At 45.1% G+C, this 14847-nt stretch overlaps 1 protein-coding gene across 1 annotated transcript in view; it reads right to left on the minus strand.

Moving 5' to 3' along the window:
- Nucleotides 1-2229: 2229 nt before the first annotated feature.
- LOC118081302 (uncharacterized) overlaps nucleotides 2230-14847 on the minus strand; it is a 45419-nt gene continuing 32801 nt past the window's right edge. Inside the window, 2 exon segments of the mRNA XM_088662546.1 lie at nucleotides 2230-3913; nucleotides 4791-4915. Of these exon segments, the coding sequence (XP_088518672.1) occupies nucleotides 2253-3913; nucleotides 4791-4915 (1786 nt within the window). The 3' untranslated portion in view covers nucleotides 2230-2252.

A 14847-nucleotide genomic window follows, 5' to 3' on the forward strand; every position in this document is an offset into this window, starting at 1 on the left:
CTCATGTGACAGAGGCATAATGGGGATTCGATGAGGCTCTTCAGCCTCCCTGCTAACAGCCTTCCAGGGCCTCAGCTCAGCATGCTGTCCTGCCTCTCTGGCAGGTGATATGCATGGAAAAAGCTTCCCTGTGCATCAGCTCTGCCCATCCACAGAGCTGCCCTGTCCCTCCGGCTTGTATGCACATGCGTAAGCCGGAGAGCCCTTAAATCAAAAGGGGTTTTCAGCACCCACATAAGATATTTTGTGTCTTTCGGTCTCCCTCCCCTGCAAACAAGTGGTTTTTTTCTGTGTTTGTGTGTGTGTGTGTGTGTGTGTGTGTGTGTGAGAGAGAGAGAGAGAGAGAGAGAGAGAGAGAGAGAGAGAGAATTTAAAAATTCCTTCCAGTAGCACTTTAGAGACCAACTGTTTGTCATTGGTATGAGGTTTTGTGTGCATGCACACCTCTTCAGGCACACGAAAGCTCGTACCAATGACAAACTTAGTTGCTCTCTAAGGCATTGGTTCCCAACAGGTGGTCCGGGGACCCCCAGGGGTCCGCGAGCTATGCCAGAGGGGTCCGCAAGATGCTATTAGAATAACAAATATATTAAATATATTTCGTATGATAACAGATTTTTTGTTTTGGCCGCTTCCTGCATGAGCAGAGTCTAGCGCAAAACTAGAATTAGATAGAGGCAGTAGTTCTGCTGTATGCCGTTAGGTGGCGCTTTACAAACACTACTGTTTTGCAAAGAGGCAGCGCACGCATTCTACTAACGCTCACCTCCCCAAGATGCTTTGCGCGCGTCGGCTTCATTTGTGCGCTACTGCGCAGGTACCCTGTCTTCTCCATTCCCCTCCCTCCTCCCTGGCGCGCGCTGCCTCTTTGCAAAACAGTAGTGTTTGTAAACAAAGCGTTGTTTTTCGCGGAAGCTACAGTTCGCATAGTTAAAAATGGACCATTGGTTAAAAAGTGGTTCGTTAAAACGACAAAGGCCTACAGATGAAGAGGAAGAACTGTAAAAAATGTATAAATATAAAATATAAAAAGACTCTTAATTTGGCTCTCATTTTTTAATTTTAGGATTAGGAATTAATGGGGGTCCTTGTCACAATAGCGGCTTGATGAGGGGTCCTCGAGAAAATTTTGTTGGGAACCCCTGCTCTAAGGTGCTACTGTTGCGAGAATTTTCCCCATCCACCGTTGCACAAGCGCAAACCCCCATCCACTGTTGCACAAGCGCAAACACACCCACGCACTTACACTCACATCCGCATGGTTCTTTACATGGCCCGCCATAAATAAGGGTTGGCCAAACACCTGTCCTTTACGAACCCCAGTTCCTATTGCTGTAATGGGTTGACCGGGTGTTTCATTCAAATGGGACTGCGTTATCACCAAGAGTTGTTACCAAACAGTGCCCCTAGTGGCAGCTAAGCTGGTACTACAGGAACACTGATCAAACCTTCATTGACTATAGGATTTTAATTACAGGTAGGTAGCCGTGTTGGTCTGAGTCGAAGCAAAATAAAAAAATTCCTTCAGTAGCACCTTAAAGACCAACTAAGTTTATATTTTGGTATGAGCTTTCGTGTGCATGCACACTTCTTCAGATACTCTAGAAACAGAAGTGTCAGACCCTATATATATATACAGAGGGTGGTGGGGGTGGGTGGGAATGGGAGATGGGCTGATGGGAGTGGTAAACCTGTAGATGGATGTTAATGGCTGCTGATGGCTGCAATTAGTCCTGGGCTGAGGTGCTACAGAAAGCTTGATCATGCATAATGAGATAAGAATCCGATGTCTCTATTCATCCCAGGTGCTTCCATGGTTTTAAGCTTGGTAATGATTTCCAATTCAGCAACTTCTCTTTCCAGTCTGTTCCTGAAATTTCTCTGTAATAAAACAGCTGCTTTGAGATCTTGTATAGAATGTCCTGGGAGATTGAAGTGTTCTCCTACTGGTTTTTCAGTCTTATGGTTCCTGATGTCAGATTTATGTCCATTTAGGATTTTAAACCGGTGATGCTCCCGCTCCATCCTCGCACCGGCGCCAGCGGCCCTACCACTGGCCGTTCTCAGCCTGATTATATTCCACCTTTCCACTGAAAGGTAACTACACGAACACACATTTAACAAAATGTATTACTCTGACCCTGACAATAATGCTTGAAGATAATGCTTTAATCCACCTAGAAGTTACAAGGAAAAGGTGGGACACACCTGGAACAAAGAAAGGAAATGCCTCATTACCAACTACAATCAGATTACCCAACTGCTTCAAAACAAAAGCAATGAATCCTGGCCCTTTCAATAGCTGCTTTGCAGGATCTGGCCCAAGGTCCATGGAAGGACACCATCTCATATTCAAGAGCATCAGCCAAAAACTTGAATCTTTTCCCACATTCCAAGCATATATATGGTTTATCCCATGTGAGTTCTTTTATGAGAAGTAAGACTAGATCCATGTACAAATCTCTTTCCACACTCCAAACATTTATATGGTTTCTCCCCTGTGTGAATTCTTTGATGTGAATTAAGGCTTGCGCTGTGAGTGAAGCTCTTTCCACACTCAAAACAAGGTATGTGCAGTTACTAAAGCTCTTTCCGCATGTCACACATTTATATGGTTTTTCCCCTGTATGGATTCGCTCATGCACAGTAAGGCTTGATCTTTGAGTGAAGCTCTTCCTACACTCAAAGCATTTATACGGCTTCTCCCCTGTGTGGATTCTCTTATGTGAAGTAAGGTTAGCACTGTGAGCAAAGCTCATTCCGCACTCCCAACATTTATATGGCTTCTCCCCTGTGTGGATTGTTCGATGAGATGTAAGGTTTGAGCTGTGACGGAAGGTTTTTCCACAGTCAAAACAGGTATACGGTTTCTCCCCTGTGTGGATTCTTTGATGTGAATTAAGGCTTGATCTGTGAGTGAAGCTCTTCCCACACTCAAAGCATTTATATGGCTTCTCTCCTGTATGGATTCTGCGATGGCAAACAAGGTATGTGCAGTTACTAAAGCTCTTTCCACATGTCACACATTTATATGGTTTTTTTCCTGTATGGATTCGCTCATGCACAGTAAGTTGTGAACTCTGACTGAAGCTCTTCCCACACTCAAAGCATTCATACGGCTTCTCACCAGTGTGAGTTCTCTTATGTGAACTAAGGTGTGAACTCTGACTGAAGCTCTTTCCACATTCCAAGCATTTATATGGTTTCTCCCCTGTGTGGGCTCTATGATGTGAAGCAAGGCTAGCACGGTGAGCAAAGCTCCTTCTGCACTGCAAACATTTATACGGTTTCTCCCCTGTGTGGATTCTCTTATGTGAAGTACGGTTAGCACTGTGAGCAAAGCTCATTCCGCACTCCCAACATTTATATGGCTTCTCCCCTGTGTGGGTTTTTTGATGCGATGTAAGGCTTGAGCTGTGACGGAAGGTCTTTCCACAGTCAAAACAGGTATACGGTTTCTCCTCAGAGTGGACTTTGTGATGTGTTTTAAGGTTTGAGTGGTGATTGAAACCCTTTCCACATTCTAAGCATTTGTATGATTCCTGTCCTGCGTGAATTCTTTCATGTGATCTTAGGCCTGAGCTATCACTGAAGCTCTTTCCACACACCAAGCATTTACACGGTTTCTCCTCTGTGTGGATTCTGTAGTGTGAGTTCAAGCTAGATTTACCTTTCAGTGTTTTGCTGCATAAAGGGCTCCGATTTGTTCTCTGTCCCTTGTGATGTTTTTTCTGAACGGGGTTTCGATGCACGTTATCAGTCTGCGTAAGGCGGCCTTTATTCCTCCCAATCTCTTCTCGGTTTTTCTCTTGTGGTCCAGTTTCTTGTTGATCTTGAAAGGTCTTTCCTTTGACTTCATGCTTGGTTCTTTCTGATGAGACCTGAGAACAATGACTGTCCTGTTCATCACCTGCTAAAGTTAAGGGAAGATGACAATTAAAAATATAATGCAAATCACAATCCTAGTGAGACTTTCTGGAACTTCTAACAACTTCTAACAACAACAACAACAACAACAACAACAACAACAACAACAACAACACCCTGCCCATCTGACTGGTATTCCGCAGCTTACAGCATATATAAAACATTGTAAAACATCAAACCCCTGATACAGGGCTGCCTTCAGATGTCTTTCAAAAGTTACGTAGTTCTTTATCTCCTTGACATCTAAAGGAAGGGCATTCCACAGGGACAGTTCGATTACCGAGAAGTAACTTCGTTTCTTGCTGTGAGGAAACCAGCAGAAGACCCTCAGAGCTGGACCTCAATGTCTGGGGTTGAGCAATGGGGATGGAGATGCTCCTTCGGGTCTACAGGGCCGAGGCCATTTACCGCTTTCAAGGTCAGCACCAACACTTTGAATTGTGCTCAGAAGCGTACTAGGAGCCAATGTAGATCCTTTAAGACCAGTGTTATATGTTCCTGGCAACTGCTCCCAGTCACCAGCTGAACTGCCGCATTCTGGATTAATTGTAGTTTCCGAGTCACCTTCAAAGGTAGCCCCAAGGAGAGCACAATGCAGTAGCCCAAGCAGGAAATACTCAGAGCATGTACCACAGTCTGTGTGCAGCAAGGGTCTCAGCCTGTGTACCAGATGGAGCTGGTAGACACCAGCCCCAAAATCCCGACTCTCCCCATGTCACCATTAAAAACGTTCCTTTCCTGGCTATATTTAATCTCTGCCAACTCAGAGCTCTGGCCCTGCAGCCTCCCTCGTTTTCTTGCAAGGGGAGCTTCCTCACTCCCAGCATCCCTGCATGTCCCCATCTCCATTCCCTGGAACTCACCAGATCTCTCTGAGGGTCCTGGGAGGAATAATTCAAAGGTTGTGGGAGACAGCCTGACCAGGTCAACCGTCCATCTTCCTCCTTCCATCCTTGCTTTGATTGAAGAACTCAGACGCTGCAGGTTCCTGGGAGGGAGGAAGAAGCAAAGGGAGCCTGAGAGCTGGTGAATGATAACCCAGCCTTGGTAGAAGAGGGGCACCTTCCTCCTGGACCCCACCATGCGAGGAAAGTGCAGTCATTCCTGAAAGAGGATCTTCTTCCCACCACCATTTAAAACTTCCCTTATTTTTATTGTTTTTAATATTTGGTTGGAAGCCGCCCAGAGTGACTGGGGAAACCCAGCTAGATGGGTGGGGTATAATAAATTATATTATTATTAATTATTATTATTATTATTATTATTATTATTATTGTCAGCTTAAAGCTGTGACAAAGCTGCCTCCCTGTTCCTTGTTGTCCTGCAACCCCCCCTTTAGGGGAAGGGGCTGTAGTTTGAGGGCAGAGCATCTCATCAGCAGCCAGAAATCCCAAGATTCAGTCCCCAGGCAGGGCTGAGACTCCATGGCCAGAAATCCCCAACAGCAATTGCCAGTCAGTGTCAAGAATAGTAGCCATGGTGGAGCAATGGTATGACTCTGTATAGGCAGCTGACTGTGCTTGAGACCCCCCCCCAGCTCTTCTGCAGCAGCTGCTGGTGGAGAGAAACGAAGGCCATTTTAGGGCCAATTGGTTTCCTCTTCCCATCCTTAAAGTCTTCACTCCTTCATCTCTCCTAACACCTTGGTACCTTCCTAGGGCTGGTCTGCTATACAGAGAGACTGTGCCCTCCTTGGATGCCTTCCTCCTGAACCCCACCAGACAGGGAAGGCATCAAAGAGGGGGGGGGGGAATAACCCATGCCAGAAGGGAGCCTTCTCCCTCTCCAAAAATCTCAATCTTATTCCCACCTTCCAAAGAATCTCCCTCCCTCCCAGCTTTTCAAATGCAGGAGGGTGTGACAAACCAAGGAGTCCTGTGTAATAATATGATTGCTGCCTTTAACCCTTGAAGAGCCAGTATCTCTCCCACCCCGACCCAAACTGTATGGTGCTAAGGATATTGCTGGTTCTGCCTATAGGGACCATAGCTGCCAAGTTTTCCCTTTTCTCATGAGGAAGCCTATTCAGCATAAGGGAATTTCCCTTTAAAAAAAGGGAGAACTTGGCAGCTATGATAGGGACCCAACAAAGCGCCGCCGCCCCCCCCTCCTTGCCAGAGTCCCTTGGAGTAATCTGACCACACCCAAAAGCAACACACGGCTAATAATGTATTACCAATAATTTGATCAAGCCATAATATTTACAAATCATAAACATCAACCTATGATACAGGCATAGTTATGCAAAAGTTCATAGGAAAGAAATAACAGGTGTATCCAATCGCTATCAGGGAACACCACAATGGAGGCAAGTTGCTTTTCAATAGTCAAAATCCAGCAATATTGCAGAGATAGGTGCTCCAAACATAGGAATAATGTATTTGAAGCGCTGTAGAATTCAGCAGCAAGCAGAACAGAACAGTTTTTGCAGGACAGGTGAATTGTTTCAAGGATAATTCTTCATCAGCTGACAGTGAAATTGAATACAGAACATTAAATTGTAAAACAGAAATTGAAAGGACCAACCTGCATATCAATAAAGATAAATAAATGAATGACAAATACATACCCAATAAATTGCCTTCTCAGGTAGAAAAAATGATTTTGGATCAGTTCTCACTAGCAAGTGTAGGAGCCTGTTCCTATAGCAGAACTCTATTGGAATTATAAAGGCTATCCACAGGTGTATCAAATCACAGGCAATTTCAGCAAATTTAAAGATACAGTATACAAAATCTAGCATAACAAACACAAACAAAAGCCGTGTGTAAAAATTCTTAAATCAAGCAGTTGAATTCTGATTCTGTATTCAAACACCCCACCCCACCCCGGCTGTAGGAATTTAAAAAAATATCAATCTAGTTTCTTGTTGATGTAATAATCTAACATAATCTTTCCTTGCCCCAAGTTTTCTCTGATTGACTCAAAGGACAGTGTACAGTAAGTTTGCATCTGAATGGTGGTGTTTTACACAAGTGCTCGACTAAGGGTGCCTCCATGACTTGATTCCTCATGCGGGATCGATGTTCCCCTATACAGAAACCGCCCACCCGTGTGGTCGATCCAATGTAAAGCAAATTGCAAGGGCATATTAGGTGTACAACGTCTTTGGTCTGACACACGCTGAAGTGACGGATGGTGAACCTAAAGTTAGAGTGTGCATCCTAGATCTCTTTCGTCTACAAAGCAAAAGGACAGGATACACATCTACCGTATTTATGATGATCCATTACATGCTGGAACTAATGGGAGGAAGTGTCAATGAAAGGTCAGAGTGGACCAGCAAAATGTGTGGGGTATAAGTAATAATAATAATAATAATAATACGTTGTTGTTGTTGTTGTTGTTTGTTGTTATACTGCTATAAACTGCTCCCTTTCCCTTATGGGATACCCAAGAACCCATATAGAGTCTTCTTTTTAGGTTCTCCTTCGGTAGGAGAAAATAAGAGGCTAACCAGAGAATATTGAGAAGCAAAGCAGCGAGTAAGCCTGATCTTTATTAAAGCTGTTGCAACAGGGTGCTCACACACAAACACACAGGAGGGAGGGGAGGGACCCTGTCCAAAAAGAGCTTTTAAACTCTCTGCCTTCCTTCCCTGCAAGTCAACTGTATATGTTTTTACTTCTTCAGCGTTTTTCCCCCCTGTAGAATATGAGGACTGTGCAATTTTGCAGTTAAGCGATCGTGATGGAGCAGGGATCCAGTTTTGTGTCTCTGCAGGGTCTGTGAAGCTTAAATGATATATTTGCACCTCCCGCTTCTTGCTGGCTTCTCTTCTCGCCTGTTACCTTTGCAACAACAACCCTGTGAGGTGGGTTAAGCTGCGACCAAAACTGCACATCCTTATAGGGTTTGTCTGTGCCCCCCCCCCTTTATCTTCTATGTAACCTTGCGAGGTGGACATGGCTTTTGGGGTGGTTTTTCCAGCACTATAGTTTTGAAATTGTAGAAAACAGCCTTGGAACGTCTGGGATGGGGTGCTTATTTTTCTTTACCAGGGATGAGAAAGAATTCTTTTGCATTCTGCTGTTAACATTTCAGGGCTATGAAATGTCCCACCTGAATATCAAGAGAGGCACTCTAACCACTATGCAAGAGCTGTCGTCCTTTAACCTTGGAGCGGACCCTCTGCAGAATGCAAATCCCCCCCGCCCTGAAAATGCAGGAAGAAAAAGAAGAGAGTGTTCCCTCCAAGGGACTCTCTGGCAAGGAGGGGGGCGCTTTGTGGGGTCCCGTAGGCTGAACCCGCAATGTTCCCAGCGCCATACAGTTCGGGTGGGGGTGGGAGAGACACTGGCTCTTCAAGGGTTAAAGGCAGCGATTATATTATGACGGAGGACTTCCTCCTCCGTTGGTCACATCCTCCTGCATTTAAAAAAGCTGCGAGGGAGGAGATTCTGCAGCGCAGAAAACTGTGCTTTTGCAAGGTAGGGAAAAGGGGTAGATTGTTTTTTTTTGGGGGGGGGGTCCCAGATCAGAGCAGCTGCTTTGCAGGAGAGAAGCCCTACTGGATAGGGCAGTTTTGCAAAGGGGCAGCGGCGGGAGGGAGCATGCGTGGGGTTGCACCCCCAATTCAGCCCCCTAAGAGCTGCGATGAGTGCAAGAGGCTTTAAGGGGTGCAGGGGGGGGGCAGGAGGAGAGCAAGGCAAGAAGACATGGCGGGGGAAGAGGCAGTTTTAGGGTGGGGCAGGATGAAACCCCCCAAAGGAAAAGGAGGCAGGATGACTCGGAAGAGGAGGAGGGAGGCATTGGTGTTTTGGAAAAATTAAGGGGAAAGAGGGCAGGATCAGCTGGAAACTCATTTCAACACTACAGTACAAGGCATGGAATATTTTTCCTTCTTCGATGCCTTTGGGGTTCAGGATGAAGGCACCCAAGAGGGCACAGTCTCTCTGTATAGCAGGGGTGGCCACCTCCCAAGAGACTCTGATCTACTCACAGAGTTAAAAACTAGGAGTGATCTACCCCCTTTTGGGGGGTTCAGGTCAAAGCTGTTGAGTTTTTTTTAAGGGAAGCCCTGTTTTGGGGGGTTTAGGTCAAACTTGGTGAGCTTCTTTTAGGAGGGAGGGAGGCCCATTTCTGTTTAGGGCTTCAGATCATAGTTCAGCTTTTTTTAGGGAGGTGGAAACTTTTGGGTGACCTTTTTTAGGGGTGCCAGTGATGTACCACAGACATCCAGTGATCTACTGGTAGATCACAATCTACCTGTTGGACGTGCCTGCTGTATAGTAATCAGCCTTAGGAAGGTATCACGTTGTTGGGAGATATGAAGGAGGGAAGACTTTAAGTATGGGAAGAGGAGAACCATTAGCTGTAAAATGAACTGATGCAGCAGAACTGGGGGCTCCAAGCTCAGTGAGCTGCCTACAAATAGCCTTGCTCCCCCTGAGCAAGGGGTTTTCAGGCGCAGAGTCTCATCCCTGCCTGGGGACTGAATCTTGGGATTTCTGGCTGCTGAGGAGATGCTCTGCCCTCGAACTAAAGCCCCTTCCCCTAAAGTGGGGTTGTAGGATGAGGAGGAACAGAGGAAGGCAGCCATGTCACAGCTCCAGGCTGGCAAAAAAAAGAAAGGGATGTTTTTAATGGTGGTGGGAAGAAGATCCTCTTTCAGGCACGACTCCACTTTCCTTGCATGGTGGGGTCCAGGAGGAAGGTGTCCCTCTTTTTCAAGGAAAGTGGGAGCTCCCCACCTAGGCTGGGTTATCATTCACCCGCAAAATGCCGGCAGGGGCTCTGAGGTTCCCTTTGCTTCTTCCTCCCTCCCAGGAACCTGCAGCTTCTGAGCTCCTCCAGAAGGATGGAAGAGGCTGATCCTGCAAACCTAGCGAGGATGGAAGGAGGAAGATGGACCGTTGACCTAGTCAGGCTGCCTCCTGCATCCCTCCCCACAACCTCTGACCGTTCTCTCCCAGGACCCTCAGAGAGATCTGGTGAGTTCCAGGGAATGGAGATGGGGACATGGAGGGATGTTGGCAGTGGGAAAGCAATCTGGCAAGAAAAGGGCCAGAGCTCTGGGCTGTGAGAGATAAAAGATACCACACTGTAGAGACCCTGTTTTTTATAATCTTTTAAATTGGGTTTGTTTGTTTTTTAGTGATTAAACTGTTTTTAACAGTTATAAGGGCGTTTTGCGGGATGTGCCTGGGAGGGCAGGAGCAGGGGGAGGCCCAATCTCAGTGGTTCTGGGTAGGCGGAGGTATGGTGTGTGAGGTGGGGCAGGCTGGGTAAGAGGCACACGGCTTAGGTAGTTATGTATCAGCCAGCCCTCGGGTCTGTGACTGCAGCTGTTGAACACCAGGTCGGCCCAGAATGAAATCTCGCTCGTCCATGATCTGAGTATGGATGAGGAGGCTGATCTGGCCTGTATCACTGAAACCTGGGTGGGTGAAGAGGGTGGAATTGGTCTCACCCAGCTGTACCCACTCAGTGCAGCATCAGACCAGGCTCAAGGGTTGGGGAGGATGAGTTGCTGTGGTCTGTAGAGATTCTCTATCTCCAGGCTCTCTATCCAGTTGGAGGAGCGGCACATCTAGAGAGTGTGTTCCTGGCATTGGGCAATCGGGACAGATTAGGGATTCTGCTGGTTTACCACCCGCCGCGCTACCCAGCAGTCTCCCTGCCTGAGCTGACAGAGCTGGTCTCAGAGGCAGTGTTAGGGACTCCCAGACTGCTAGTTCTGGGAAACTTCAACATCCATGCCAAAGCAGCTGGCTCTGGGGCGGCTCAGGACTTCATGGCTGCCATGCCAACCATGGGGCTGTCCCAACATGTCACTCCCACATGGCAAGCCACACTTTAGACCTTGTTTTCTCGATTGAGCAGGAAGAGGGTGATTTGATTACAGTAAGGAGTTGACATGGGCTTTTGATACAATCACGCCCGAGCGCCTTCTCCCACTTTATGGAGCCCCTTTGGCCCCCTAGTATACTCCAGAGCTTAGGGCGAGGAAACAAGCTGGGAGACGGCTTGAACGCAAGTGGATGAAAGATCTGAATGTATGCAACTGAACGCTGGTAAGGGCTCACTATTGAGTCCAGCTAGTGGCAGTGAAGGCAGCAAAGAAGGCATCCTCATCATGTCGTCCGGCAGAGCTTTTCTAGGTTGTATGTGGCCTTTTTGCAGGCTGGTCCAATGGAGGTGGTAGAACCAATGGTAGCTCGCTGTGACTTAGAATCATAGAGTTGGAAGGGACCACAAGGGCCATCCAGTCCAACCCCCTGCCAAGCAGGAAACACCATCAAAGCATTCTTGACAGATGCCTGTCAAGCCTCTGCTTAAAGACCTCCAAAGAAGGAGACTCCACCACACTCCTTGGTAGCAAATTCCACTGCCGAACAGCTCTTACTGTCAGGAAGTTCTTCCTAATGTTTAGGTGGAATCTTCTTTCTTGAAGTTTGAATCCATTGCTCCGTGTCCGCTTCTCTGGAGCAGCAGAAAACAATCTTTCTCCCTCCTCCATATGACATCCTTTCATATATTTGAACATGGCTATCATATCACCCCTTAACCTTCTCTTCTCCAGGCTAAACATACCCAGCTCCCTAAGGCATTGTTTCCAGGCCTTTGACCATTTTGGTTGCCCTCTTCTGGACACGTTCCAGCTTGTCAGTATCCTTGAACTGTGGTGCCCAGAACTGGACACAGTATTCCAGGTGAGGTCTTACCAGAGCAGAATACAGTGGTACTATTACTTGCCTCCCCTCCTTCTAGATGCTATACTCCTATTGATGCAGCCCAGAATTGCATTGGCTTTTTTAGCTGCTGCATCATCACACTGTTGACTCATGTCAAGTTTATGGTCTACCAAGACTCCTAGATCCTTTTCACATGTACTGCTCTCAAGCCAGGTGTCACCCATCCTGTATTTGTGCCTTTCATTTTTTTTGCCCAAGTGTAGTACTTTACGTTTCTCCTTGTTAAAATTCATCTTGTTTGCTTTGGCCCAGTTCTCTAATCTGTTAAGGTCATTTTGAAGTGAGATTCTGTCCTCTGGGGTATTAGCCCCCCCTCCCAATTTGGTGTCATCTGCAAACTTGCTCAGGGTGCCCTCAAGCCCATCATCCAAGTCATTGATAAAGATGTTGAATAAGACTGGGCCCAAGACAGAACCCTGTGGCACCCCACTAGTTTGCAAAGCATTTTGAGGATAAAATTGTTTGTATCCGCCAACACGTTGATTCTGCTGTTACAGCAGATGAATCTCATGGGGTGTCCAGAGCAAAGTCTTGTTCTGTTGTGTTGGATGAGTTTCAGTTGGTAAGGCTCAAGGATGTGGACAAGGTGATCGGATCAGTCAGGGCGACCATTTGCGCTCTAGACCCTTGCCCCTCTTGGCTGATGAAAACCAGCAGGGTTTAAAAAGCTGGCTGGGCCAGGGAGGTGATCAATGCCTCTTTACAAGAGGGGGGTGGCCCCTGCCTGTATGAAGGAGGCAGTGGTAAAACTACTCCTTAAGAAACATTCCCTGCATTCAGAAAACCTAACATATTACCGGCTAATCTCCCTTTCCTGGGCAAGGTTCTGGAGCGAGTGGTCGCAGACCAGATCCAGGTGCTTTTGGAAGAAACTGGTTTTCTGGATCTGTTTCAATCAAAGTTTATGCCAGGTTTTGGCACAGAAACTGCTTTGGTCGCCCTGTATGATGACCTCTGTCGAGAGAGAGACAAGGTGTTAATTCTTCTCAACCTCTCAGCGGCTTTTGATACCATCAACCATGGTATCCTTCTGGAGCGACTCTCCGAACTGGGGGGGGGGGGGTTGGCGGCACTGCTTTGCGGTGGTTCCTACTTGGATGGTCATTCCCAGAGGATGTTGCTTAGGGAATGCTTTTCAGCCCCGTGGAACTGTCAGTGTGGGGTTCCGCAGGGCTCAATCCTATCCCCTACGTTGTTGTTTTTTTTAAAAAAAGTTTTTTTTGCAGTTTTCCCTTCTTTATTGTTATGCTGCTCTCCTTCATGCTTTATTTACTATATTCTATTTTTTATAGGTAAACATCCATTTATCACTGAATTTCATTATTATGTATACGTTGTATTTTGTCTTTTGTCTTTTTCTTTTTTTTCTTTTTAATAGAAATTCTTTATTGATATCACAAAAAATCAAAGAGATACAAACCAATAAAACCAATAAAAACATGCACCAGGTATCGCATTGCATTATTGGCCCCGCTTTACCCCCTCCCTCACGCCCCTCCCTTGACCCCACCCCCCCGCACTTCTCATCCTGTTTTAAGCTTATCCCTGTGTTCCACATATTATTTACATACCATAATTCATTCAATTACAGAAAAATATACATATATCTACTGCACTAAAAGAGTTACATATTATATCGATCAATTATTCATGACAGAACCGTTAGACATCTGAGATAATGTTCAGTTTTTCCAGTTTACTCTTAATGTAATTAATAAAAGATTTCCGAATTTTAATGGTCTCCTCTGAATTCGTTCCTCTAATTTCTTCATAGTTTTTCGCTAAGTTATAATAGTTAAACAGTTTTATTTGCCATTCTTCTTTGCTTGGTGTTCCAGGGGTTTTCCAGTTTTTTGCGACTAATAACCTAGCAGCTGCTACCGCATAGCTGACTACGCACCTATCATTTGATTGGATGTCTTCTGGTATCATTCCCAGGAGGAACATTTCCGGACTTTTTCTAAAAGAGTATTTTAGCATTTTCTTTAATTCCTTGTATAGCATTTCCCAAAACTCTCTAATTACACTACAATTCCACCACATGTGGATAAATGATCCGACCTCCTTCTTACACCTCCAACATAGATTACTGGCCCCTGGGTATATTTTAGACATTTTAAGTGGGGTCAAATACCATCTGTTCTGCATCTTCAAGATGTTCTCCTTTAAATCATAATTGGGCTTAAAGTTTAAATCTTTTTTCCATAAATTTTCCCATTTCTGTACTGGGATAGGTTTCCCCAGGTCTTGACCCCACTTAATCATAAAATCCTTTGTCATCTCTTCTTCTGTCCTCCATTTTAAAATTATCTGATATAAATTTTTTATATATTTACTCTTATTCACCAATAATATCTCCTCCAATTTTGACATTTCCTTATCGAATCCCAATTTCCTATCAATTTGCAGTCTTTGATTTATTTCAAAATATTGCAACCAGGTGGTCAGGAGATGTTTTATTTCAGAATATTCTTTTAATTTTAGAATTCCCTCTTTTTCTTCCAATAAAGATCTATATGTGGGCCAATTACTATCCATATTAGTTCTTTTAACAGCGACTAATTCTAAAGGTGAGACCCACCATGGGGTCTTTGGTTCAAAAAACCTTTTATATTTCTGCCACACTGAGTACAGGGATTTCCTGATTATGTTGAACATAAAAATGTTCTTTTTTTTCTATTTTATCTTTCATCAGATAGTGGTGCCAGCCGAAAGCCAGCCCTTGGCCCTCCAAATCTAGAAGATCTGTGTTTTTGAGTTCCATCCACTCTTTGATCCATGCGATAGCAGCCACGTCGTGGTAGATTTCGAGATCTGGGAGTCCGAAGCCTCCCCTATCTCTGTGGTCTATCATAATTGTATATCTTACCCTCGGTCTCTTCCCCTCCCAAATAAATTTCACAATATCTTTTTTCCATTCGTCGAAGATTTTGTCTTTCCCTAAAATCGGTAAATTTTGAAATAGATAGTTCATTTTAGAAACGACACACATCTTAATTAGTGAAATTCGACCCATTAATGATAATTTCAATTTACTCCATTCTTCCATATTTGCCTTTATCTTTTTCCAGATTTCTCTATAATTTTCCTGTACCAAATCTATCCCTTTTATTGTTGTTTGGATACCCAAATATTTCAATCTTTTGTCAATTTTTAAACCTGTTTTTTCTTGAAGTTCCTGTTTTTCTTTAGTTTCCAAATTTTTCACCAACATTTTTGTTTT

This window comes from Zootoca vivipara, chromosome 2, assembly GCF_965207765.1.
Source record: "Zootoca vivipara chromosome 2, rZooViv2.hap1.1, whole genome shotgun sequence".
Classification (NCBI taxonomy): domain Eukaryota; kingdom Metazoa; phylum Chordata; class Lepidosauria; order Squamata; family Lacertidae; genus Zootoca; species Zootoca vivipara.